The sequence below is a fragment of the Pseudopodoces humilis genome, chromosome 7 (genome assembly GCF_049639895.1).
Source record: "Pseudopodoces humilis isolate 2021_Gansu_Grassland_sample_001 chromosome 7, ASM4963989v1, whole genome shotgun sequence".
Lineage (NCBI taxonomy): Eukaryota > Metazoa > Chordata > Aves > Passeriformes > Paridae > Pseudopodoces > Pseudopodoces humilis.
The window spans coordinates 2,969,109-2,996,898 of NC_142206.1; the positions used below are offsets into that span (position 1 = coordinate 2,969,109).

The 27,790-nt window shown below is 39.1% G+C and overlaps 2 protein-coding genes across 3 annotated transcripts in view; one reads left to right on the forward strand and one right to left on the reverse strand.

Moving 5' to 3' along the window:
- The window catches only part of ELP4 (elongator acetyltransferase complex subunit 4), a 136,392-nt gene extending 129,107 nt beyond the window's left edge, over positions 1-7,285 (reverse strand). Inside the window, exons 1-2 of the mRNA XM_005530288.3 lie at positions 7,132-7,285; positions 1,856-1,891 (exon numbers count right to left, since the gene is read on the reverse strand). Coding sequence (XP_005530345.2) covers positions 1,856-1,891; positions 7,132-7,285 — 190 coding nt within the window. The remainder of the gene's footprint in view (positions 1-1,855; positions 1,892-7,131) is intronic.
- Positions 7,286-7,417: 132 nt separating this feature from the next.
- Positions 7,418-27,790, forward strand: part of IMMP1L (inner mitochondrial membrane peptidase subunit 1) — a 30,906-nt gene continuing 10,533 nt past the window's right edge. The window contains exons 1-4 of one of the 2 annotated variants that reach the window (XM_005530274.3): positions 7,418-7,453; positions 20,317-20,449; positions 21,211-21,299; positions 21,877-22,003. In XM_005530274.3, the coding sequence (XP_005530331.1) occupies positions 20,345-20,449; positions 21,211-21,299; positions 21,877-22,003 (321 nt within the window). In that variant the 5' untranslated portion in view covers positions 7,418-7,453; positions 20,317-20,344. Of the gene's footprint in view, positions 7,454-15,538; positions 15,744-20,316; positions 20,450-21,210; positions 21,300-21,876; positions 22,004-27,790 lie in introns of those variants that run through there. The other variant, XM_005530273.3, reaches the window with a different exon arrangement.

A 27,790-nucleotide genomic window follows, 5' to 3' on the forward strand; every position in this document is an offset into this window, starting at 1 on the left:
GACAGGATATTCTAACAATGCCATTACAATGTTACCTGCACCAACTTTAAAAATTAGTCTCAAAATTTTTAGACTAATGAGTCATGAATAAATATAGTTCCTGCTTTAAGACTTTTTGTATATAACTATATGTTTTGAAATAACATATGGTAAGTGTCATTTGGGAAAAAAAATAGCTTTCAGATCTAAAAGAGACATTCTCATTTGGGTTTCTGTTTCATATCAGATCACAAATACATAACCACCATAGGGGATAAGCAAATTAAAACCTAATACTGAGTATGGCCAGATATGCAATTAGAAGAAACAAAATTCAGGTAAAAATCCTTTCAGGAAAAATCTTCCATCATTTAATATTGTTTTCTTCTGCTAGCAGGTTCATTGGATGCCACCCAGTCTGTCTACTGGAAGGGGCAGTGAATATTGTTATGGGAAGACAAAATTAATCTCTGATTTATGTAAAATATAATAGGTTCTAACTTTTTGTTTTTCTTCCTTCACCACAGCAAGATTGCAGCTCTTCTCAAACTGAAAATGGTTGGAATTAGGTAACATCAGTTATTTTTTCTGCCAAGTAACTATTCAAATTACTTAATCTGCACCACACCATACACTAATTGATATACTTTATGTAAAAATCAACATCTCCTAAGACTCAGTGACATTGATAACTGTCTCTAATGCAGAAATAAAGACTAGCCCTGAAATAACAACAAGCCATAGTGAGATCAATTACCTTGCTCAGTGGCTAACAGAAAATTTTATTCAGTCTCTAGTGGAGGTTATATGAGCCCTATACCAACAGAAAGTAACATGCTATAATTCTAATAGTGGCTAAAAGAGATTATGAATAAGTTTTCCCCAAATCCCACTGTTCAGTTCTTTAGTGTTAAGGCCAATTTTTGAATTGTAACAATTCAAAATTTGAATTTGAATTCAAATTCAGTTTCCCAAGTGATGGTTGTCTTCGCACAGATAAAATATTAAGACCACATCCTTTTTAGAAAATGAATGAAAATTACTGATTAAATCTGTCTCAAGGCTGAAAAGCCACACTCTGAAGAGCTGCTATTGGTGTCTATCACTAGAGACAAGCAGGCTCTTAAAACACTCTACAGTCACAACTTCTTTGAAACCACCCAAGTCACCCAGGCATGTACCAGTCTGCTTTGTCCCTAGGCAAGGCTGAAATCCAGTCACTGGTCTCAATTATGAGAATCATGAGATTCAAGTGCTCCTTCAGGGTGGAGATGAATACAAGAACTCTTAATTCTTCTGCAGGTTTTGTGTCAAACAGAAAGGAAAGCTGGACACCTCAGCTGCAATGGAGACATGGTTCCACTGTGGTCTGTAAAGGGAATTCTGGTGTAAACTATTTAATTATCTCAGTTTGCCTCATCCACACCCAGACAGACAGCAGGCTTCCATCACCTTGCTCTCAGCTGATTCTGGCAACCAAAAGATTAAAAGGTTCTGCATTGCATGTCTTCCTCAGACAGCCAAACTTAAACAGACCCCTTTGTGATGGTACACAATTTGAACCTAACAGCACTTTACAAAATCTTAACTAATTTGTGTACTTTGCTAATAAATCCAGAAATGTGCTTAATGCCCTGATTTCAAACAGAATCCTGGGGTATTCTTCCTGGGTGCTAAAAATAAGGTTTTGATTCACCTCCAGTAATCCTTGAGATAGACAATAGTCCACTCTGACGGCTACACAAAGTGGAGGAAGATGAGAGTTACACTTTCTTAGTCTGACTTCAAAAAACAGTGAAAAGAGAGTCTGGTTAATGAACACATTAAAGAGTGAAACACATCAGAATATGGCTTTAACTATATAATCTATACTAACCAATAAGAAGAAGGGTTCCAACAGCTACGCCTCCACCTGGAAACAAAACAAAATGAAGAATAAAGTAAGACTACATTTTAATACTATGTTAGAGAACAATTAACTTTTCTTAGTTTATAAGTCAAAGAAAGGTGATAACGGGGAATTTAAAAATATAAAAGTGAACAACATTTTAATTACCTTTGCAATACTTACTACAATTCTCTATTATGAAATAATTATACATTACATGTAATTATATACTGCACATTACAATTACTTTCACAATATACTGTACTATCATCATTGTGGTAAAAAGATCCTGCAGAGCTCTGCACAACCACGCTCAAGTACTACAGTGGTGATGTATGGTCTGAGCCAGCAGATTTTTTTACTGGGATGACTCAAGGGAGTAAACATTCCCCAAATTAAATTAATATTAATCACTATCAAGTGATACTCCTTTGTATCAAGAAGGATGTAAGCTAAGTGACTTATTAAGATTTTAGTAGATTTTAGAAAATTCCCACTCAAGTTTTAGAGGCAAAATCCTGGCTCCAATGCTTTTTATCTTACTGCTGAAAACTGACATGGCAGCAAGACTTGCACTCATTGAAACCTGGACTAAGACATAAACATCACAACACACACTATGAAAAATCATACACTACTGAAGACATTAAATTTTTTTATAGTAGGCCTTGGACATAATAACTCCATGGATTCCTTTACAAGAACAGTGAAAGAAGAGCTCGTATTTTATTTTAGGGAAAGATTACACTGATTTATAATCTGAATTCCAAGAATTACACCAGTGGAATAACCTGAAATCAGAGTATTTTGTTTAACAATTACATAACACTTTGACAGGAAAGCTAAAAATCCCTGGAAGTGTTCAGATGGCTATATGTAACCAGCCTACTGAAGTGTTTTGCATGGACACTGCAGGATGTCCTCTGCAATTCTGTACTGATTTAAAAGCAAGTTAGGAGCAAACTAATTGATGAATCCCATCAGCACCGAATGCAAAGCTCCAGAAGTCAATTCTGGACTGCACAGATGGACTCTAGTGAACAAGATCTTTCATTTTATACATTTGTAAGAGGTCAATAAACTCCACTAGAAATTGATTCTGAGTTGGACCAACTTCTTAATCTTCAGTTCTGCTAGTGGGACTAGAAATGCCTGCAGTATCTGTAGTGATGCCATATACCCAGAAGGAAGAGAAGAAGAAAATTCCTCTCCCATAGGCCAAAAAATGCTAATATTGTTGCAAAATAGCACCTGAATTAAAACCAGAACAGGATCGCTTTGCCACGATGCACCACAATTTGAGCATAACTTGGCAGTGAGTGTTTAGTCAGCTACTAATTTCATAGTTCTGGAGAAGCAGATGTTTCAAGCTAAACTCCTGAGTCAAGATGTACAGCAAGTGATCAGGTAATCAAGCATTTTTTAGATATTTAAAAAGCAAACAAACAAACCAATTTCAACTGCTGTTTATCAGAAAGATAGAATCACTCATGAAATCCCCATGCTCTAAGCCAATGATTTTTGTTCCATTTTTTTGTTCAGGAGATAAATGCAAATGAACCCAAAAGATGTACCACAGGGGAAAGTGAAAAAAAAAGGACTAAAATCTGAAATCATACCGATGTTTGATACAAAGTATCTTCCAATATTTACTGTATTTAATTGTTCAGGGAGACAGAACACAGATTATTAACAATAGTCATTTAAAATTAGCACATGCTCTATATAGCCCATAGTAAAGAAAAGCTCCAAATGCTGAGATTTTACCAAATCCTAGGTTGACATTGAAAATATGATTAAGGCAGCCATATGTATTATCTCATGGCAATAAGGACTTTAAAATCTTGGTCAGAAAGAAGTTCACTTGTAGCCATGACAGAAGTAATGTCTTTTCTGCTTTTACAGTGAATTTGTCTGTCAAACAGTGCAGCCAAAATTCTCTCAAGCTTTATTTTCAGATCATCAATGGTGCTGTTTCTACAAGCCAGGGCTGTAACATATGTAACATACCCTGGTTGCTAAAGGCAAACTCAGGTCAGAGCACTGTCTTTATGTTATCAGATGTAGTGAGTGGTTTGAACAAGTGTCTTCTATTACTGGGAATGCAAAACTATTGCAGTTACCATGGTTACGTGTTCATATTACAACGAGCAACAATACTAGTAAATTAAACAAAAGACAGACAACAGGGAAAAATAGCAGGAATGCTGATGGAATCAAAAGGAAGAGGCAAAATCTTTAAGTTTCCCAGGAAAGGTGCTGTGAACCTTCCATTCTTCCCCATTTTGCTATTTTAATTTTTCTTTGCCAGTATCTAAGGCAGTAGCATATATAAATAAACAAGACTTGTAACTTTCTACATTGCTTCTTACAGCAGAGTGATTTAAGATCTTATGGAGAGAAGCACAACAAACTTTGCAAGCTAAGAAGTGCCCAGATTGTTTTCAAAGCATATCCCTAACCTTTTTTCCAGCAGCCTGAAACAAAACACTCAATACAAGGCTTGTGATGGTATATATGGCCCATAAACCTTGAAAGTAAACTTGAATATAAAGTCTGGAAGTTCAGAGTGCCCTGAGGGTAACACAGCGTTTGAAATCCAGCACTTATCTACCACTTCTCTTCCAAAGGAAATTCACTCCATACAACAATGTAACAATCAGCCGGCAGCTGTAGGGTGAAAGAAACTCCTTGGATTCTCTGCCTTTTCCTCTCCTCAGAAGCTCCTCATTAGACCTGTGTGTGTGATAACACCATGCTTTTCCTCATTCACACTCACTCATGAGCTGTACCTTCATGTCTGGCAAACAATTCTGTATCTGGGTTACAGATTCTGAACAGAGCAAACTTAAATTCAAGCCCAAACTGGAGATCTCCAACACTGTCTAGTGACTGTTACAATGTGTATGAGAATATGAAAATACCAGTCTAAAAGTGTTCACAGTAACTTCCATTAGGAATTTTTAAAAAAAAAAAAAAAAAAGAAAAAAGATTGTCCTCAGTCCCTGGTGACAATAAAAATTAAATATTTTTACAGTCAATTATTTAACTGCCAGTGGGCAAGAGAAAAGAAGAAAAATACCAATATTCTTTCAGAAACACACAAACAGCATCCTGCAACACATTAATGAAGCATTTCCACGCCCAGAAAAAGGAGACAGAACAGACCAAGTCAACACTGGTAGGGTCACCAGCACAGTGGGCTGCACCATGAGAGGCTCAGTCAGATGCCCAAAGGATCCTTTTTCCCCTTTACTCAGCACTCACCAGATCACATCTGGAACACAAGGCCCAGATGACTTTGAGCCCTTCCATTCAAGAAAGAATAAAGAGAAACTGAAGTGAGTCCAGGGAGGGGAATGAAAATGGGGCAGCTCATTCAAGTGGCTGAAGGAAGCGGGCTAGAAGAAAACCTGAAGGCCCTGGGGTGGTACCCAGGAGAAGGTGCTGACACACAGCTGAGCCCTTTAGTGAGGTGCAGTGGGAGGACAATGAGCAACAAACAGGAGCTGAATCAGGGGAGGTTCCCAGCAGATACAAAGAAAAAGAAAATTCCCTGCAAAGATAGTTAAGCATTGGACTGAGTTACCCTGAGGTGCTGCAGAATCTCTGCCAATGCAGATTTTCCAGACTCCACTGGACAAAGCCCTGAGCAATCAGCTCTGAATTCAGAGCTGAGCCTGCTTTAAGGGCTGTAGAGGGTAAATTCTTGAGGTCCCTCCTCAGTCTTCAAAATCAGTGATTCTGTACAGGTTCACCCATCTGGAGGTCTGTTCAACAATGCCTGGCATCAGTGGAAACTTTATTATAGTCAGCATGCTTAGCATGACTCTTTCCTGGCCTACCCACTCAGCCTCCAAAAATCAAGGTTTAAGGGCCAGGAGGTTACCCAAGGTTTAACACAGGAATGTAGAGTCCAGGTTTTCAGAGACACCACAACCCAAAAAAACATCTAAAAGGACTTTCAAAAGTTGCTGTTCCTAGGGGCAAGGAATTTCCTTGATGTTCAAGTATAAATATTAGCAAGCTCAGAAAATCATGAAATATTTGAAAGCCAAGGAAAATGTAGAAGGGATCCTGGGTTTATTGGAAGTGTCCTCAGCTTCCATAACAAACCACTAATTGTGTTAGCAAGTACCTAGAATTTTAGGAGACTGCCACCACGTGAGCTGTCTACATCTTCTGAGCCTTGCTGTGCAAAATCCACTGTTTCTAAAAGGGAATATGAACTGGAATATTCAGTGCAAATCTGCTTTTCATGCAATTAAAAAGCTTCACAAATTACACTCACTTAATGAACTACTTCTCTCTCAAGCAGGAAGAGCTTCCTCCACAATGATCCTGATGGAAGTGCAATCACACACACACGAAATTATATATAGGCTGCAAAAAAGTCCTTTATACGATGGATATAACTTTTATATTATCATAAATCATATAGAGTATCCCTAGAGAGAAAAGTAGCATATTCTGTGTACTCCAAGGATGAATGGACAAAGCTAAAATCAGGTCATTCTCACCTAAAAGTACATTAAGGATGCAGTGCAACTGTGTGAAGAGTTAGAGGATCACACAGCCCTGGTGCACACGGATAAACCACGCTGTTTATACCAGCAAATAAATCAGCTCCAAATCTAAGGGAAAGTGCCAGTTCACGACACGGATGATACAATAGTCACAAGAGATGAGTCCACGGGACCATCTCACACCCTTGACACCGACAGCAGGCAAAGGCAGATCCACAGGCAGCCAAAACAGCGTCACACCGGCACAATTCCTCTAAGCGCGGCACTTTAATGATGTGGCTGCGGCGAGCAAAGCAGAAAAGACACACTGAGAATCCCAACACATTCCAACACCTGCCCCCATGGGAGAACCCGAACTAGCCGGCGTTAAAGCAGCACAGGCGGCTTTCCGAGCCGAAACACCGCCCGTGACGGTGTGAAACGCGGTGTGAAGAGCGCTGCTAAATCAATTTACGGGGCACGTCTGCACCGTGGCAAAGCTGCTCAGGGCGAGGAAAGCACACGGTACACGGCACAGGGCCATCCGCTCCTCCGCAAGCTCCAGGAGGGAATCACGTCCTGCCTCGCCCCGTCCTCCTTCCCCCTCCCGCCCTGCCCCCAACCCCAGGGAGTGCGGGGAGGAAGGAAAAGCCTGAGGGAGCAGCCGCGGGGTTACGGGAGGCGAAGGGCAGGCAGGGCCCGGCACAGGGGAGGGCGGAGGGGGGCGCAGCACCGGGTCCCAGTCCCGCTCCCACCAACCTAGCACACAGTCCAGGGAGGGCAGCCCGCTCGAGAGCAGCAGCTGCCCGTGGCGCACCGAGGGCCGAGTGCCCGGGAGGGCGGGCGGCCGGGGGCCGGCCCCGGGCCTGCGCTGGAAGCTGGTGCGGCCCCGCCCCCCGCCGGCCGCCGCCATGTCGGGGCCGGGCAGCCAGGGCGGGCGGGCGCGCCGGGAGGGCCGGGCCCGCGCTCCGCCAATGGGAGAGCGGCTCGGGGAGCCGCCGCCCAATGGGAGCCCGCGTTGTTGGCAAGTGCCGGGCCGGGGGGCGGGGAAGGGCTGAGGGGCCCGGCGGCGAGCGGGGAGGTGAGAGCGGGGCCGTGGCGGCTGAGGGACACCGGGGCCTTGTCTGGGGCTGAGGGGGCCGGCAGCGGGCACGGACCGGCGTGGGGAGGTGCCGGGAGTGCAGTGCGGGTGCTGTGGAGGGGGCACCCCGCGGGTGCCCGAGGTGGCTGTAGGGCCGGGCGTGCAGCGGGCCGCGGGCGGACAGGCGCGCTTGGCGCGGCATCAGCCCCTTCGAAAAGGGCCCGGAAGGGAAAAGTACTTGTAAAGCGTATTTGCGTAACTGAGTGTAACATAATATGTGAGTGTGCTTGGGGTCCCTGCTTGTTTTTACGAAGCCGCGGATCTGTAGCAAACGTGTGGTTTAATGCCTTAACTTGGGAGCAAGATCTTGCATCAGCGTGATGGGCCTGGACCAAGATGTGTGATAGAAAAAGTTAAAAGACATTAAAATGCTTTGACAAATTCTAGTATGTTTGCTTTGTCAGTCAACGCTTTGTGTTCTGGTGAAAGCAAGGGAAGACCCTGTCAGTATATAGAACAGCCACTATCACGAGTATTTTTATATTTGTTTTTCATCTGTTCAGATGCATCCCAAGCTGCTTGAAGACACTTGTACACAGCAGAATATAAAAATGAAGGTTTAATACTGTAATCCCTCACTCTCACTTTTTAATTCCTATGAATAGTGTTTACTGTCCTTCTAAGCCAAATTTTTGAACACCTGTGGTTCCTGAATCTCTTTTTAATTGAGGGGGAAAAAAATCCTCATGTTAAATATGAGCAGCATGAGAGAGCTGTGGCATATGTGGACAGTCCTGAACCTCAAGAGTTTTTCCTTCATATCCAGTTCAAATTCAGGAGCATGAAACTTCTGTATGATGTCTCCCTGGCTGGTGAAATGATGTGCTTTTTTGCTGCTGGCCAAGCTTCTTCACATGCTAAGCATTGGACAGTTCAAGATGTTTTATCAGGAGTATCAATAGGTAGTCATAATGTCTTGTATTTTCTGCTAAACTATGAAATATGGAATAATAGTTAATTTTAAATATAGATTATTGCTTGGTGAAAGTTAGAAGTCTCTGCCCATGGAGGAGAAAAGCAAAAGAGATGGGAAACCATGGCAAGAAATAAATATAGCTGTTTAATTTAACTTCTGTAATATGTGACCAATGATGTGTGACTATCTGGAATAGGAAAGGCCAACAAAATAAAGATCCAAAGCATAATTCACAATTATTTTTAAAGGGTTTGGGCAAGTGTTTCTGTCAGTGGGATCCTGTGGTGTAAATTCTAACTGAAGAGGAGGCTGAAACGTAGAGAGAGTTCTCCACTTGTAAAACATTGCAGTAACTCTGCCATTTCTTACTGTTCTGTCATCCTGGAGCCCAAATCCCTGAATATTTCAGGTGTGAGTGCCTGCAGGTGTGTGTAACACAACACTTGCAGGATATCTGTTGGAGAACTTTGTTACAGAAGCTCATAACCCAGTGATACGTATCTTTGATAAGTCGCTGCTTACCTTTGAGAAAGAGAATCAAGTGATAAACTCCATGTACTCAATCTCTGTGATGTTTTTTTTCCCATTCCAAGCAGTACATCTTCTTTTGTTATTTCATTAACACAAACTATTTCCTTTTTATTTTATTTTTTTTTAAATTAAAATAGACTATATAGGTTGTCTTAACTATATAGGATAAGTGTAAACATACATTCAGGGCTCTCTCCTTTGTTCTTTCATTTCTCATTACTACTTGCCTGACATGTAAGGTTTTTTTAATACTTTTTTTTTTACTTCATTTTATTACAGCTCTAATAAAATTGGAGGCTAATTAATTATCTTTTTTTTTTTTTTCCCTTTTCCTGTTGGTACCCACATAATGAAAGTATTTTGCAATTGGGAATGCTTGTGCCAATGCCCCTACCAGTTTTATTGTTTCTTGGATAAACTGCACATTTACTGGAAATCTCAGTGCCTCAGGAGCCAATCCAGTGGATCAGGGCTGCAGAAGAGGAAGTCTCACTCCCTTCTCCTCCCCTGTTTCCAATCCAGCAAACCCTGGTGCTTATCAGGTCCTTCCTTGAGCTGATTGAGCTCACTAACCTGACACTGAGCTATCGATTGACTCTCTCAATAGTTTTATTTTGTGCCATCCTGCTGGGCTGGTGCTGTGTGGAAAAGGACAAATACACGCCATGGAGAGGGGCAGCTTTGTAGTTATTGCAGAGTTTCCTGTTCTTTTACATAAAGTGATACTTTTGTTACCATTTTTTTCTTATAGACATCCTTCCAAATATAAAGAAGTGGGGTCTTACATTGTAACTTACAGCAGGATGGACTGTTTCATATATAACAAAACTAATGGGGAAGTAGATACAATTTTTTCAGTATGAGAACTGAATTTTTAAAACATGGCGGTAGTTCTGTTTGTGATGTTCATTTTTACCCAGTCACCTTTTAACTTGATGGGTGCAGTTAAAGTCCTACTGATTTAGAAAACAAGTGGGAATAAGCTATTTTTCAGTAGTTGGGGAGTTTTTAAAATTTTAACATTTTGATACAATAAAGCTTTGCAACTGCATATGTGCTTAAGAAAATACTGCTTACGACATCTGACTTTACCTGTATTTCAGACAAATTTCAGAGAAGAAACTAATTTAATGGAAGTTTAATTTCATATCTATTTTTAGTCAATTATTTTTAAATCAATGGTAATTCATTTTCAGGAGCTGCAATACTTTATTCACTCTTTTTGAATGATACTGAAGGTTTGTTTATTATGTTCACATGTCCAGTTTTGAAAAGGTGAATTTTCAGCCATTGTAGAAGATCCCACTAGGATCTGCTGTCTGGTAGAAAGCAAGACCACAGGAATTGTACCCTGATCTTCAAACGCACACGATGAGGTAGATAAGTCCTGCTCTAGGGGTGGAATGGAAATGCAGAGGAACATGGAAATGATTTCCAGTGCTCAGGAAGCGTCTTATGAAGTTATTTCTTTGGCAATGGACAGTGGTCACACTCAGCTCATTGGAGAATGGAGAGGTTTAAACATTTTTGTCTGTCTTAAACTGTAGAATAATCAACCTTCCTTCCTCGCAGCTCACATGTTGTCACGTAGACCTGGTCAGACGGGGATGTCAATTTTAACTGCAAATCCTAACTGTGCTATGGAGAAATCATGTTTTCTGTTTTCCTCTTCTTGCAAATTTGCTGCTCCAATTCAGCTACTTGTCTGTGTGAAATGCAGATTCTAAGATGGATTAAGAAGATTTTTGGGTGAAAATTCCCTAAGGAAAAAAAAAAAAGGGAGGGAATACAAGGGTGAGTGAGAGAGCAGTCAGAACATTTGGGAAAAGGTTATGCTTGGAATTTGATCTACAAGTACCTTTGACATTTCTCTTCAAAAGCTGTAGCCTCCAGATTTGGGGGAAATCCTGGTGTCCCCAAAATAGCAGTCCTTGAAGGGTACTTTGGATATTTGTGGCTGGTAAGAGGAAGCACAGTTGGGGCCTCTCTTTACCTTGTGGGTTGCCCGTGTAGGCTCGTAGGGGCTCCAGCTCAGGCCAGCAGCGTTGTATGGGCAGTGTTCCTCAGAAGGACGGATGTGTTCTGTTGTCTTTTCTTTCAAATGAATGGTTTTGCTAGGTTTTAATTGTGCTGCATAAGATCCGTGTATGCTCTTGTCTTTGAGCAAAATGCTGCTCATTTTGGAATAAAACACCAGCCCATTTTAATTCAAACCCGTGTGTCTGCCTGACCAGTTTTCAGTGATGTTTTTTCTGTTGGATTTACGTGTGGGATAGAGAAGCAGAAAACCACATCCTAGTGGCAGTTTTAATTAATAATCTTATTAGTGTTTGCTGTTCCATCGCCAGGCTGCTTCGCTCATCAGTTGTGGAATGTGCTGGAATTAGACTGTACTGATTAAAGTTTTATAGTGACCAAATCAGATTATCCACTGAGTCACCTGACCAGGCTGGGTTTGCAGTCATGTGACCCAGCACCCTGCTGAGCTCCTGCTGGGAGCTGAAACAAGGTAGTTTGCTTTTGAGATGTTCTTAAGTATCTAACAGCATGGGTCGTGGATTATGGCTGCAAAGAAGATGGCTTCATTTTCCTGATCTTTGAACTAGCTAGAATGGGATAAGTTTGAAAGTGCAGGATCTTCAGGCCATGAGCCAACAACTGGAAAGAATGTTTAATCCTGGAAGCTCTGACACCAAAAGACCCGTTTTTTTTTTCAGTGTGAAAAAGCTTAAAGGCTGCTTATCCAGTCAGTCTGTGGCAAACGAAGGAATTAGTTGAAGTGTTTAGGACTTAACAGTTGTATGATATTACATAAAACATGATATGATCTTACTCAGAAAGCCTCTGGATGCTACCTCAATTCATCCTTATTGGGTGAATTTATCCTTATCCTGAGCAAAAAATTTAAACCTGTGTCACATTTAAACAACTCTTTTAAAATAGAAGTAAATTGGGAGACATGAGTTAAAATAGTATGTGCTGAAGACAAGAAATTATTTTAAAAGTTAATACATGTTTCAGTAATTTCAGAATTTTATCAGTACAGGATAAAATTACTGAAGCCTGCAGAACAATAATCTTGAAAATGAATTGTGAGTTTAATTTAGTGTCTTAATAAACATCATACAGATTAGTGCTGTATTTAACAGAGATTATTTTCCTTGTATTTCTCATACTTCCTGGTGAGATCCACAAACATGGAACCTTAGGTTTCCAGTGTGCTGGCCAATGAGGTTTTCTGCTTATTGTCTCTCACAGATATTTCAGACAGGAATGCTAACTTGATCTTTCAGCTACCTCCAACTTTCACAGCACTGTGGCCATCCACAGAGTGGGGCATGAACCAGGGTATGCTGCACTAAATAATTCTGCAGAGATGAATAAGTCTGCCTGGGCTGAACACAGAGCCTTACTTGCTCTTCAGAAAATTTGAGTAGAATGGTAAACTAATTAGGTCACTGAGGGGCAGATGAAAAAAAGAGTAATTTTGGCCTTTAAGTAGTCAGGAAGTAACATTTAGACTTTTCAGTAGGAATTATAAATTTGGATAAAAGACAAGCAAGCAACCAAGTAAAACTCAATGTAAATCCCGATTTACAACTGCCTATTTAGGGAAACATAAATTGTTTCAAACTTGGAATAATGTTTTGGTGAAAGCAGGAAGCACTAAATATCTGACTTTTTTTGATAGCCAGGCCGTGTTTTACCAAACCATCATTATTCTTTATCTCAGTGGATTCAGCTTCTTCCGTCTCCTACACTGAGTCCACCAATTCCATTCCAGAAGTGCTGTGTTTGTGGGAATCCCACTTCAGGAGCATGTATCTCAGAGCAAGGCTGCCATTTCTTTCCCCAGGTATTAAATTGCGTTTTGTGTGAGATAATATATGAGTAAGAAGAATAAAAATTAATTACCATTTAAAACTGTAGATACTGAAACAGATTGAGGGAAACCAAAATGTCATCAAGGTCCTAGACATATCAATCCTGTAAGTGGTTACTGCAGAATAATTCAGTATATTGCAAATATTTCTGTGGTTTACAGCTGTGACTGTGTCCCTAGCAGAGGAAGAAAGGTAATGTAGCTTTTTTTTTTACCCCCATCTCTTATATTTCTGAGAAAACTGCTGCACATTCTTGGAGCCTCGTGCTTCCACCTTTTTTTGATTGTGCTTCCATTGGTCCAAGAAGTGTGAAGCATTGTTTGATCTTGGTGTTTTTATGCTACTGCCAAGCCACAGTGATTTTTTAATACATTTTTTAACATTTCCGGCACAAGAGAACTGAGATTCACAAGCGTTAAATTGTAGGAATATCATCAATCTTCATAGCACGCACAAAATTATCAATGAAAGGAGCTTTAGGACCAGTCACTGATTTTCCTTTTAGAAAAACAATGCATTATGGAAGGAAGCCACATTCTGTACTTTTGGAACAAACCAGATGAGCAAATTTAGATGAAATAAAATCTGATCACTTATTAAAAACCTAAATAGTTTTTAAGAAGGCAGTTCAGGGAGATACAATACTAGTGAAGTTGTACAGTGATTGTTTCTGTACTGCTTTTCTGTGGATGTCTGTGGTAAAAGGAGCCATACAGGCCGTGCTTGGTGATGTGTTTGGTGTTAATGAGAGTGCAGTTTGTGGGGCTGCAGTGTGCTCATGTCTTGCAGGTGCTCTGCACCTCAGCTTAAAATCATTTGCTAAATTGGAGAAAGGCACCTCTACTTATTTGATTCACTAAGTAATCAGTTTTCACATTTATTATTGTGTCAGCTGTATCTTTTACTTTAAACCACCAAATTAAATAATAGCTTATGCTGGCTTTCTATTTTAGTTCATGCATTTAAAACCTGGAAGTCAGATAAAAAGATAGTTTCAGAATAAATTCAGTATATTATTTATGAGTGGAGCAACACATTAGCATGGAGTTCACAATAGATCATATCGCTTTTATTCCATCTTACAAGCTTAGCAGCACAAACAGAATAATCAACATATTATTTGGCTGTCATCTGCTGAACAGAAACCAGAGATCACAAGGAGGTTTTCCCTAGCTGCAGTGATGGCCTTTTTGTTCCAAGCCCCCATCTGGGAGGGCCATGGTGTGTTATCATATGGAACGCGGGGTTTGCTGTAATCTGCTTAGCTGCACTGCAGTTTGAATCTTTATTCCATGTTTGTGTAATTTATAATTTTAATGAGACCATGGCTCTTGTGGGCTTTGAAATATATTAAAAGCTCTTTTGTGCATATGCTTTTGTTCTTGCTTAATAGGCTCAGTGTATTTAAAACTGATGAATTTTTATTCATGGATTTGGATGTCTGGGGATTAACTTGGATTGAATATCATTGCACTCATCTATTGATGTTTGGAACTTTTTTATACTTGTATCTCTAAGTGGAGAAGACCTTACAGAACTTGTGTTTTACACATAAAGCAGTTCAGAAATAACTAATAAAATTTTATTGAGCAGTGAGAAAAAAATACTGATTACAGTTTATTTTTACTGCATAAACTCTCAATGAGGTACCATTTTACTCTGAAAAAGGTCCTTGAATCCATGTACACGGGTTTATAACTTTGTAACTAAAAAGCAGTTTGGGAAAGTGGTCAACAATTTTGCAGAATAATAGCAGTGATAAGCACTTGATCTGCATTTTTCTTCTATTTAGGTAACTTGAAAGTGTAAATACTGAGCAGTGTGGTCTGTGTTTCTCCTGTTTTTTTAATACATGTTTTTAATGCAGAGTGTGCATAAGGTATTTCATTAGAAGGTGGTGCTCATAACTGGGGAGTATTGATAAACATACAGAAGGATTCTTCACTGCTATTTTCTGTCAGTGCTAAAACTGGTCTTGTTTTTTGCTTTTTTTATTTTTCAGATGCTTAATGGCTTGTTTATGGTTTCATTGTCTGTCAGGTCTGATTTGTTATTTGTTTAAATATTTGATACTTTGTGGCTACTGATTTCCTAAACTACTGTGGAGCACTCTTCAGTTGCATTCTCTCTGAGACCAACATTGGCAATAAGATGGAGACAATTCTATTTTTTCTAAATAGTCTTGCTGATGGTGTACTGAAATGTGGAGGGGTTGTTTGATGTGGAGGGGGTTTGGGTTTTTGTTTGTGGTGTTTTTGTTGGGTTTGCTGGTTTTCACCAGCAAACCATCCTCTTTGTAATGACAAATATTTTAAGTAAACAGCCTTTTTAGTTCTCAGGGCATAGGGGAGTTTTTTACCCCTCTTCTATCCACTGCTCTGAGCAGTATTTCCAAAATCATGTTTCCACAAGATGTGCAGGGCACACGTGAGCCATGGGTAACTTCAGATTCTGTAGAGTTGTAGATTTTTAGTGCCTAAGGTGAAAAATAGGCTTCTAACTCCTTGTATTACTAAACTGAAATGAATTTTCAATGTTTACATGTCTGAAGGAAGTGAATGGATTGAAATTTAAGATAAACACATGTAGTTGTTTGACCACTGTGATGTAGGCACAACCCGTTTTTCTCAGTTACCAGGAAGGTGACTGTCTGCCAGACCTTCGGTGTTTGTCCTAACTTTGACCTTGTTGCAGAAGACTGTAAAGTGAATATTTTGGCATCCCTCAGAGGCCCAGGCTTGCCATGTATGACCATGCCTTTGCTCAGCTGTCTGGATTTCACTGTTCAGCAAAGAGGAGTGTATGGAGCTGCAGAGGAGGAGAAGCTTTGGAATGCATCTGGCCATTAAAACAGCGTTTTATTCAGCGTTGTGCAAGTGTTAGGAGCTGCTTCCCAAAGGTAAATAGAACCAGTGAGAACTACCTGAAATGTGTGTTGAGAAATTGCTCATTCTTGTTGGTAGTCTCTGGTTATTTAACACCAGTGAATTGTGTTATGTGCGTTATGTTTACAGGATTAAACTCCTTGTCAGCTTGAGATCAGTAGCTGAAGGAGCTCTCATTGGAGACAAACTGGCAGTGCCTAGTAGAGATAATGTGTAAAAAAGTAATCTCTTCCAGAATATCACCAAGCTTGCTCACATTTGCCAGATCAAGTCCAGTGTTTCTTCCAGAGTAAAGCAACAGCTGGAAATAAAAAGGAATTCTGTCTGATCTCCAGCACAGAAGGACCTTTTGAAAATTGTTTTTTGTTTTGCTTTAGATGCTCAGAATCCTCAGATTGTAATTAGAATATTTAAAGCATTTTGTATGTATGTATGCTAATACAGGAAGCATCCAAATAAACAAGATAGACACCCTTTGCTCTTCTAGCACATGTAACATCAATTTCATGGAGAAGTTTTAAAAGAATAGTTTAATATAAATAACAGCTCAAATATAAATATTTAAATGGCCTAGTCAGTGTGCAGTTTTTTCTTTGCCTTGAGTTTGGTTTTTTTTTTAAGTAATCTCAGAATAATTCTGTGGGAAAGAGATGGTGCAAGTTTTGTGTAGAGAAAGGTGTCTGGTTAGAAGTGGAGAATGTTAGGAGAAAAGTTTCTTTTATGGAAGGAAAAACCGATAATTTCTGACTACTCATTAATTAGTGAAATTCCAGAATTGAGAAATCTTATATAAAGCAAATGCAACCAGAAATTTTTTATGAAAGTGAAAAATCTGTTTAGTGCCAAGTCCATTGATTTGTTCAGTCACACTTTCAGTGCCTGCAATGTTGATTTTCCTGTATTTAAAAATTCAACACTTAAACTGTCTTACACAATGCCATAGGTTTTCTGGAAATGATAAATCTGCTCATTGATTTTCTAATTTTATTATGTACACAGCTAATTGTAATCCAAGATTACAGCAAACAAGATGTTAATTTCTAGACAACCTATGTACATTTCCCTCAGAGTGTCAGTGTTGCAGAAGGAAAGAGTACAAAGAGAATACCATTTGTGCTATCCTCTCAGGAGCTGTCAATAAAAGATGTAATAGGGGATTTAGGAATCTGGAAATGGCCAACTAATTTATGTGAATCTATTTTATTTCAGCTAGAAAGCCCAAGCTCTGTTTCGTCTGCACTGCATATTGCAGAGCACAGGCTGTCTATAGAAAACCAGGCGGCTGCATATGGATAGTCCCTTGATATCATTCACTTGCTGTGTAATCTTATTATGCAAAGTTCTAATCTTCACCTAGAATGAATGCCTCTGGGTCAGAATATAGTCATATCAGGGTTTTTGAGGTCATGTTTTGTGATCCTTAGCTTATTCTTCTAAGTAGAGCTGGGATTTAAAGAGTATTCCCCAGACACTGGCAGAGATAGACGGCAAAACCTGCTGCCTTTTTGGAAGACAAGACCAACATGAGGTCCCTGGTAGGATTAAACTTGATTTGTAGCTGTAGGATTTTTTAACAGATGTATTATTGGACAGGGAATAGGGGGCCACCAGCACAGCGAAATTGGATCACAATTGGCATTCTCAGGGAGTCCGCTGGCTGCTAAAACAGCAGCTGCATGTGGATTTGACTTCTTTCAGGTGAAGCGACTTCCAGTCATTTGGAAAGGATGGGATGAAAAGGAACCTTGGTGATAATTTTGATGTCTGCAAGATTTAGTACCAATGTAATGGGATTATCGGTAACACCTTCACTGCAGAAAAAGCCACCTGGCGCTATAACTGGCAGCAACTGAGAACTAATCCTTTCCCATCTCTTGGATGTCATTCATGAGGCTCAAAGTGATTTCTACCCTGCTAGCTGTGATTAATTTTATAAACAAACAAACAAAAAACGGAGTGATGAAAGCATAGGCTATGGAAGGGAAAGGGAACAGAAGATAATAGTAATTACATTTTGCATTTTATTTGCTGTGGGGGGATAAACTATACAGTTGTGGTAAAATAACCAAATTGTGTTCTCTGTGATAAATATGGATGTGTGACCTTTTTTAACTAATGTTGATTTCAGTAGAAATTTTTCAGCTATCTGCTATATGATAGTAGGTAGTACCTGGAAGTAATTACAACAGGTTTTAGGCCATTAGTTCTGCAATAAGGATGTTTATACTACAGAGCCATTAAGTTTTCAAGGGGTCTGTCACTTAAATAATTTGTTTTGTTGTGCTTAATGGTCTTATGTTCGATCTGGTGGAGTTGCCTTCTGATGGTAATTTGTATTAAAATTGTGTGATGTGGAAAACTGTTCAGCTGTTCACTGTCTTGTGATCAACAATAAGACATTGTTGCAAAAATGTACTGATACCAAGTTCTTGGAGGAGAGAATTGTATTTTAATGATGCTCAACTTAATTATTTCTGTGTGTTTTTTTTAAAATGAACTAGTTTGTTCTGGTGGGTTTTTTTACTGGACTTACTCTTGCTACAGCCACTTATTAACTAGAAGTTGTTACTTAAAACTACATGGAAACTTTTAGGATTTTAGTTATTTGGAATGAATATTAGATGTCTGAAGATGAACCTTAACATTTAAAACACCCTCCCATCCTCAGAAGGTACCTTGCCAGGATCAGACTGTGTAATCTAGGTATATATGTGCCTTCATTTGAAATTAACTTTCTTGGGTAGTAGTCAAAATCTTCTATATAAAGCTAATAATATTTTGATCATTATAATAAAATCTGATAAGCTTGAACATTTAAAAAAAAATCCTTTATACTACATTTATAAATGGGGGTTGGTGAAATCCATGTCTGAGGAGTTAAGAATTTATTTTAAGAGAAACAAAATTTGAGGGCTCTTGTCTCATGTTCTGTCTCTGTGGTTAGTTTTTTACCATGGCAGCTCATTCTGAGCCCTGGGTTTCCCTGAATATCTCCCAAATCTACTTGCAAACATCACAGAGAAACACGTGTCCAGGGTAACTATCCCTAGGTTTGTGTCATCCAAAATCCAAAAGGAAACTGTTTGCGATCGCATTGAAACTTATTTTCTGAGATGTATAGCAGTTGTCTGGAGTTTCATAATAAAAATACTTCAGTTACAACCTGACAGCTGTTGGCGTAGGAGATCTGCACATTCTCTTGAAGTTGTTACTGTTCATTTGCCTCAGTTTGATTTGCGTACTCTGGGCATTGTAATGTATTGCTTGTAAATGCCTTTTTACCTGCAATACCCACAGGTGCCTGAGTTCTCTACTATCTTAATGTTTGATATAAGCTTTCTGAATAGCATGGAGCAAAAATAGAGGATGTTTGTGCATTACTTTTCTTCTTGAACTGAGAAGCAGTGTGAGGCTGCCTTTCTAGCAGGTGCTGTTAAGAAGTGTTGATGATGGACTTCCCTCAAAACGTAGTTGTGGTCATTGCATTCACAATACTTCTGCAACTCAAATTCATCTGCTGTACCTCCACCTTCCTTTTATCACCTGTGCCACATTTCTGGGCTCACAGTGTGTCTGGCCCTAAAGAGTAAGGCACTGGTTGGTCATGGTGCATTGAATTGAGAAGAGCCAAACACTTCTCTGCCTCACCAGAATGAATTCTGCTGAAAGTGCATTCTCCTTCCAGGGCAGCTGTTTCAGTTCCTGCAGTGTCCTGTAGTGTGGTGGGTGCTGCATCTGCCAATTACACAATTCAGAACTTTTCTGGTTTTCCTTGTATTTTGGGTCATTACTGTGAAAATGGTCAGATAATCTTACAAATGATGAGTCACAGCTTGGTTTAAGCTGTTCTAGTCCAGAGGAGTTTATGTAAATAAACTAGTACATCTTTTTTGGATCAAGGAAATTAATTTGGTAGAGAATATTTGCTCCCAATAATTGTCATCTTTTGAATGTATTCAGACAAAATTCCCATTAAATTCTAGTGAGAGTTGTGAAAATAAAGCTATGCACTTTAAAATTCCTGTCTTTAAATAGTGAAATGCAATGAAATGTAGAAGATGCTTTCATTTCATTTTGAAGTGGGCATATTTTACTAAGCATTTTTCTCTTTTTTTTCTCTTTTTAACATACTGTATTTGCTTAGCAAACTATATTGACCTGTCTTAGGAAAATCTTGCAGTGGTTTTAGTTGATGATAAGGCAATACAGAATTTAGGGGGAACAGGTCTCTTGCTTCAATTACTTCAGTATGTTTGTTTTCCACTTCCTTAAGTGTAACCATCAAATTGTGGTAAGGAAACATTTTATTTAGATTAGCATTGCAGGAATTAGATCTCCTAATCAGAGTTGGACTTGAGTATTTGGGAAAGGGGGTTAGAAAATGTTTCTAGACCAATGTGTTGCAGCTGAGAACAGGAAGACCTGGTGCCTTATTTCTATGTCCACCTCCTCAGGTCTGTGTGATTATTTGTTTCATTACAGCATTGAGTTTTTTTAATCTTATCCATCTGTTACACGTGAAAGATGGGTTTGTAAATGTTATATTGATTATTCTCCAATGAATGATCCTCTTCTGTTTTGCTGTAGAACCAGCTGAGCACCGATCCACTGTAGGATGCTTCGCAATGCCCTAGGAAAAACCTTCCGATTTCTGGGGTACACAGTGCAATATGGCTGCATAGCACACTGTGCCTTTGAGTACCTTGGAGGAATTGTTGTGGTAACTCTTCATTTTCGTGACATTTAAAAGGAGATAAAACTGTACCGCTGAAATTCTTGTATGTGATGATGCCAATATTTCAGGTTTCTTAATTTTCAAAGCATTTAACACACTTTATGGGAAGCAGGTCCTTTATGAAAGTTATTTGTACTTTAGGCATTCATGTTTTCTGATGTGTTATTGCTTGAGGCCTCACTGAAGTAAATGGGAAGTAATTTACTGAAGTAAAGCCTTTTGGAGAGTCCATCCTTTAAGAAGGACTGGAGTCACCGATAGGAAATGCCTTTGTTTCACACTCTGGGCAAATTTCTGGGTGTTTTATGTCCCCTGCCCCTCCTCCCCAGGTCCTTAACCTGGCAGATGCTGCTGCTAAGCATGGGGGAGTTTGGTTGTGAGCTGCTCTTGCAGCTTCTGTGATGATTCTGTGTCACAGAGAAAAAGAGAAAGGGGTAAGCTGGTAGGGCTTTGAGCACTGCTCCTAAAAATTTCTTGGAGATGCTGAAAGGAATCCATAAGGGCCTGTAGCACCTAGTGCAGTTCAGGACCAATCCCAAGGAAATACGGAGCTGTAACAGAGTTAGAGGTGCTCTGGAGGCTCTCCATAGCTTTTAAATGCATCACACATTCCTTGGAGGAACTCACTTTTAAATCTCTATGTTACACCTTTTCTAATTTATTAGCATATCATTTGAATATAAGTTTATTTTAGATAAAAGTAGTTTGAAATAGTAATTTTTTTCTCCTTTACTTTTAATTTGCAGTGTTCTGGACCTTCAATGGAACCAACCATTCAAAATTCTGATATTGTCTTTTCGGAGAACCTCAGCCGCCACTTTTATTGCATTCGAAAGTACGCTCCTCTGTTGAGACCAGATCTGACATTCTCTTTGCCTGGGCTTGTCAATAACCACATTCTGGCCTTTATATTTTGTGTATTTTTCTGCTTCTAACTTGTAATTTTTCATTGTGTCCAAAGGATGTTAAAGTTATCAGCACAAACAGCCCAATGAACAACTTGTCAAAATTCAGTTTGGATTTAGTCTATTGTCACTTTCACAGCTTTGTCCAAAAAATAGAAAAAATCCTTTATTTTCTTCCCCTAAATGCTTCTGTTGAGTGAGTGTAACTTCTCTAAGCTGCTTGGTCTTGAAAACCAGCCATGGGTGTTACTGGTCTCAGGCTGTAGTCTTAAATGTTTCATAAATGATCTAAATAACAAAAATTCACTCTGCTTTTAAAACTCTGTAAAATTATACCTGAGTAAAACTGAAGAACCCAAAACTGTACAAAAGAATTTTCAGCACAGTGGACTATCTTTAATATGTGTGAATATTTTTGGAGTAGACACATGGATGCTTGTGTACTCAGCCAAATAGTTAGTAATTAGAGTTCTTCTGTTTGTTTTTGTTTCTGTTTTTTCCTCTCAGAGGAGATATTGTAATTGTGAAAAGCCCAAATGACCCCAAATCAAATATCTGTAAAAGAGTAATTGGCTTGGAAGGGGATAAAGTCTGCACAAGCAACCCTTCAGATTTCCTTAAGAGTCACAGCTATGTAAGTATTAGAGTTTCTTACTATGTAAATTAATGATTACTTAAGTAGGCCTGGTGGTCTGTAAAGGATTTGCAATCTTTGAGGATCAATAAATCATAAATTATGATATTAATAAATCATTATTCTTGAAGATGTACAGTAAAATGTTGTACTTTCAGACTGTGTATGCCAAGCTGTCTTTCTCTGCCTTTTGTTTCTGTAGGAACTGTAGCCAGATAATATTTTTGCTCTGCCCTTTGCCTAGAGTACTCTGAAATTCTCTGTATAAAGTGCAGTACAGATGACAGATGCAGGTGCTTGGTGTTCAGGCAAAACTGTTCCTGTATTTTAAAGACTAAGACGTGAATATTTGACACTGCATTAGCTTTGCAGATTTTTCTTTCACAATTATACTGCAGTGTATCTCTATTTCAATGTAGCAATATTTTAATGTTCCTCAGTATGGTTGGGAAAGTAGAAATTTTCCCAGCTTGGCCAAAAGCTCAGGTGTTGCAATGAAAAGGGAAGAATAATCTCAATGTTTATTTGTCCTTATAGAGATAGACTTCAAAGGAGTTTGGGAAAATTAGTGACAAAATGTTTTAGCAACTTCTTTGTAGGCTATCATTAGAAAAATCCTCAGGAATCACAATCACAGAAAAATGTAGGGTTTTTCTTGTCCCAGAAGCATGTTTGACTGTTACCTCTATTCAGCACCTTGTGGAGCCATCAGATATTCCCAGGTGTTTTGAATCTTTAAACAAAGCTGTGATTTTGCTTTCTCATATCCACTTCATCCTCAAAATAAGAAAAATGAGCATGTGGCCAAAGTCCTGTGCTGTGAAGGTGGAGAATTTTATGGGACACTCTCTACAGACATATACAGTTTGTGACAGATAAATCCTGTAAGAGTTTAGCTTCCATAAAGGCAGCCACCTTCACCAGGGAGACCCCAGGTACCATTGCTTCATTTGGATTAAGCAGTTGGAGTTTGTCTTTTCTAAAAGCAAAAATTTTTGTCAACATTTTGTTTAGCAGCAGAAAATAAGGATATGGGTCACCCTGCTCTGAGGCTTTAAATTTGTTCCTTGCACTCCAGTGTTGAGGCAAGACAGTTTGGGCACTCTAATCTGCACTTCTGGTCTAATCTAGTGCCACTGGAGCTGCTGTTCTTCGACTCCAGTCACTTGTAGGCACAAAGAAGGAGCTCAATTCTCTGTTACATTTTGAAGGGGAGGACAGAACATTTAGTTCTTCCACAAATCAAATTGTGTTAACCATTTAACCAAGGAAAAACCTACAAAAAACCCCAAAGAACACAAACCCACCTTTCTTACCAAGTTGAAGGAACCCTCTAGCTCTGGTGGAGTTTGTAATTGTGATGGAATACACATTTCCCAGAGGAGACCAACCTGAGAGGGAAGCCTGAATTCTGTGTACACTGACAGAAGACACAAACTGCATTTCTCTGAGCGTCTTGTTCCTCACTTAGCCTTGAAAAGGAAGTTTGGGAAAGATTTGAACTTGAAACAGGATGTCAGTTTTTCTGGAAACACTGAAGTGACCAAGTGAATATTCAGCAGAACAATTTCTGCCCCAGTGCAGGATTTCTTGTTTCCAGTTTTAATCCAAAATATGAGGAGAAAGAGCAGATGGGGAATGCAGAGTCCATTTCCTGTTTTCATAAAGGCTAATGTGTGGAAATACAGCAAAGTGACAAGCTTTTGTAATTCTTACATCATAAATTGTATCTAGGAGGAGAAAATATCTAAATGGAAATACTCTTGTGCCTGATACCTGTTTTCCTTCTACCTTTAGTGCTTGCTAAAGAGGTAGGTCTTTCCATCTGTTCAGGAGGCACTTCCTTTACAGAAGAGTAAATTCTCAATGTGGATATCTGTATGCTTGTAACTGAGGCTGGATTATTCACTAAGTAAATTGCTGGGGAGGGGAAACGTGATACGTTTGTATTTCGGCAATTGCCTAATCAAATTCCTTATTTTAGTGATTCACTGTGCTATGCACTTTCAACTCAAACACAGAATTCCTCACAGCACGTAATGGCAGCAGATGTACAGAGAACTGGCTGTTTTGTTGATACTTGCCTGAGGTGGGTTTTTGAAAAAGAAAAGATTGTCCAAACTGAGGAAAGGCCTGGCCTGTGATTCCAAATGGCCAGGAGTGCTGCTGGGAGGGGCCTGTCTGTTAGGAGAAGGTACCACTCCTTAAGTGAGCAAAGCCTGGAAAGTGTCATGAGTTTTGCACTTTGTATTTGGCTACTAACTGCCTTTTTTCAAACAGGAAATCTGAGTGGTGTGTGAATGCAGTGACTCCAAAGTGTGTAAGGTCAGAGCAGTCTTTGTTTTTATTATAGCAAACTGCTCAGTTTTCCTTGAGGGCTTGTCTCCTGTTTTGGGGAGTTCCTGTCATGTTTGCAGACTTACAAAGTAAATAGGAGTATCAGATGGCAGCAATATTGCCAAATTAGGCGGCTCAGACCCCTGCTTCAGTCTGTGCTGGCGGTTGCCAACTAGTGGATGGGTTTGCTGAGTTAGCCAGTTCCTGGAGATGCAGAGTAATGGCAATACAATGTGCTTCCTGCAGCTGAGGCTGAAATTACCTGTGAGCACCTGCTTTAGGTTTGCCCTAAAAGGAGAATCCTTAGTCACATTAGTAGGCATTGTTTCTAGTCTGTATGGACTGTGTCAGCGGCAGTGTTGGCATATTTTACAGGGTTTAAGTTGGGGATTTTTGTGCTTAGAAGAATTGTCACACACAATTCTTGAGCTGAAGCCTATGAGAATGCTAAAATTCAGATCCTACTTGAGGTGCTGGTTCATTCATGAATATACTTCTCAGCATGCCTTTATATGTAGGTAGGAGAATGCAAAACTTTTTACAATTTGCTCTCAGTAAAATTACACAGATGAGATACATTATTGCCGCAAACAACCAAGGAGATACCTGTAGATTAAAAAAAGAATAAAAAATCCAAACACAACAAACCAACCTTCCAAGCTATAATGAAAAGAAACAAAAAAAAAAATAAAGATCATACATAAGCTGAATAAGTTGTTTTGAAAAGAGGTATTTCAGTTGAGTAGAAATGCACTATAGCAGTGGCAGTTAAAATAATCTTGCTGCTGTATTTAACTGAAGGAATACATCATAAGAGAAAATTATCTTTGTCAGAGTGCACTAAGTATAAAGCTGTATCAAAAAACTGTCTTTGATGGAGTTGTTGGATTACAGGCTGATGGAACTAATGCCACATATAAAACTGAGGGGTATAAATTAGGCATTAGGAAATTACAATATAAGTACATAAGATTTGAGTTTATCTGTAGAACAATAATTAGGGATATCTTCCTATTTACATGTAAGTATAATGAAATTCCTTTCTTGAATAAGCTGCTATAGTATTACAAGGTTAGGAAAAGGTAGTTTTCCTTTTTGTTGATATCTGGTATGGAATGTGAGCATTAGGCTGGCAGTTTTGAGGGGCTCTTTTTTGGTTTTGTGCTAAATGTACATTTGTAAATACAAACAAGTGTATTTGCTGTAATAAACATTTAGGAATGCATAATGTTATTTTTTCTGTATCAGAGGCAATGTGGTATGAACCCAGAAGTTAAAAAGGTAAACAACTAATGTCGTATTCAGAACTAATTCTTATTAAAATAACTTATAACTAATAACTTATTAAAAGATATCCTATTTTATTAATTTAACTATGTGGATGTAAATACTGAGGATTAATAAGGAAATTAATCACAATAAACCCCTGAAATGGTCCTTAAAACAAAAAAGCTGAAAGGTTATTTTTCATATTTATGCTTTTATTTCCTGTTTGAAAAAGTCTTATTACAGGTTTATAATTCAGATTTAGTATCCTATTGCTATATTTGAATTTGTTTTAATGTCATTTACTTTAGCTTTAATTTCTTTACGTACCATATGTTCTCGTGCTGCGGGTCCTATTTACAATGTGAAAAAGTGAGGGGTAAACCATGAGAATCAAACAGCTTCTATGTCATAAACCACCAATATGCTGAGCCTTCGTGGCACTTAAACAAAAGTAGTCCCTAATAATGTCACTTCATAGAGGCAGAGTCTGTAAATAAGGAACATAAATAAATGATAAAAAGCTGAGATACAAATCCATATCTCAGCAACACGGTGCTGGTGATCAATCACAGCTCCCACTAATGCTGCCAGCCCTGAGTGTGTTTGCCTTGTGCTAAAGCGATCCTCGCTGCGGAGATGGCATCTCCTCATCCTGTGGCAGCTCCAGAGCTAACAGGATTCCCAGGATAATGCACCTCACCGTGTTTGCACAGTGCTATTAACTCTTCAACTGTTCTTGGCAAATGCAGTAAGAATGTGATGTGGGCACCGAGGGTAACATAATGTCAAGGCAAACAACAGAGTATCGTAATCATTGCCCAGTTCCAGAGGTCTTGGATACACCACTGAAAAGTGGTTTGATATTTCAGAGCACTCAGTGCTGTTGGATAGACTCCTTAAAATATCCTAAACAGTAATTAAAATTAAACCTAATTAAAACACCACTTCTTTTGCCTTTGCTCTAAGTATCTTAATGTTTGCACTCATGGTTTAGTACTTCACTGAGTAAGTTTCAGTAGCTGCTGATACGGAAAATGAGTAAGGTATTTTCTTGCTCCTCCTTAGCTCTAAGTGTTCTAGAGGCTCGAGAGAAAGTCATGCCATAATTCTAACCAGCAGCTGTGCTGAATGTCTGCTGGGAGAGGAGAGCTAATTTGGCATATTTGTTGGTTTGCAGATGTCTCTATATCCCAGTATACAGAGTTCATGACTCATGCTTACCTTGAATTTTCTGGGAAGTCATTTAAAATCAAAATTCTGATTCATCAAAACTTAATTGTTCAAGGGAAAAGAAACACCAAATATTTTATCAGTCTTAATTCCCAATATTTCTTCTGCTCAAGTGGTTTGGTCTTTGTACCTTTGCAGTTTTGGTTTGGTGATACTTCAAGAAGGCATAGAAGCTGCGTTTTTATGATTCTGTTATTCCTCTGCTCAAAGTTGAGTAATAATTTTTAGGAAGCTGCTCAGGATGGTGAAACCAACTACTTTGGACTCTACTGAAGCTTTTGAGCACAGGCTTTAGTCTGCAGCAGCTGTGCAGGAGAGATTCAGGTCGCTCCTGATGGAGCTGGCAGACAAGATTCCTTAACCCTGATGATATTATTTATCAGCCACTGCTCTCCCAGGCTGAACTGCAGATCGGTGAGCACAGGGCACGCCAGTGATGGTGATGGGTTCTGTGTTAGAACCACTCATTTCCAGTTGGGGTCTGCAGCCACAGGGATTTTTGTTCTCAGACTTGCACTTCTGGGTGACCCTGTTACATCATCTGTTATCTGGAGAAGAAAATCAAACCTGTCTTAATTATTCCTGTCAGAAAGGTCTCTGCAAACTGTTAAGTAATCTTGGATGGATTTGTAATCAATATTTTCTTCTAAAACACTCATCTTCTGTAAATCTAAAGCTAATAAGGGTCTGGACTGATGAATCACAGACATATTCTGAATTTTTGTTCAGGAGTTTCTAAATGTAGCTAGGAGATTTGGGTCTGAAAGTTTTTGCTTAAGAACATGAACCAGTCAGTTTTAATTTTAACTGATAATAGCTTTAGAAAAAGCTTTAGAGGTTTTACAAATCAGATATATAGCTTTTCCAGCTGATTGAGATCTGTGTATTTAACAATATGGTCTAGATTTCAGCATTAAATATTTACAACAGTAAAGAATGCACACAAGTGTT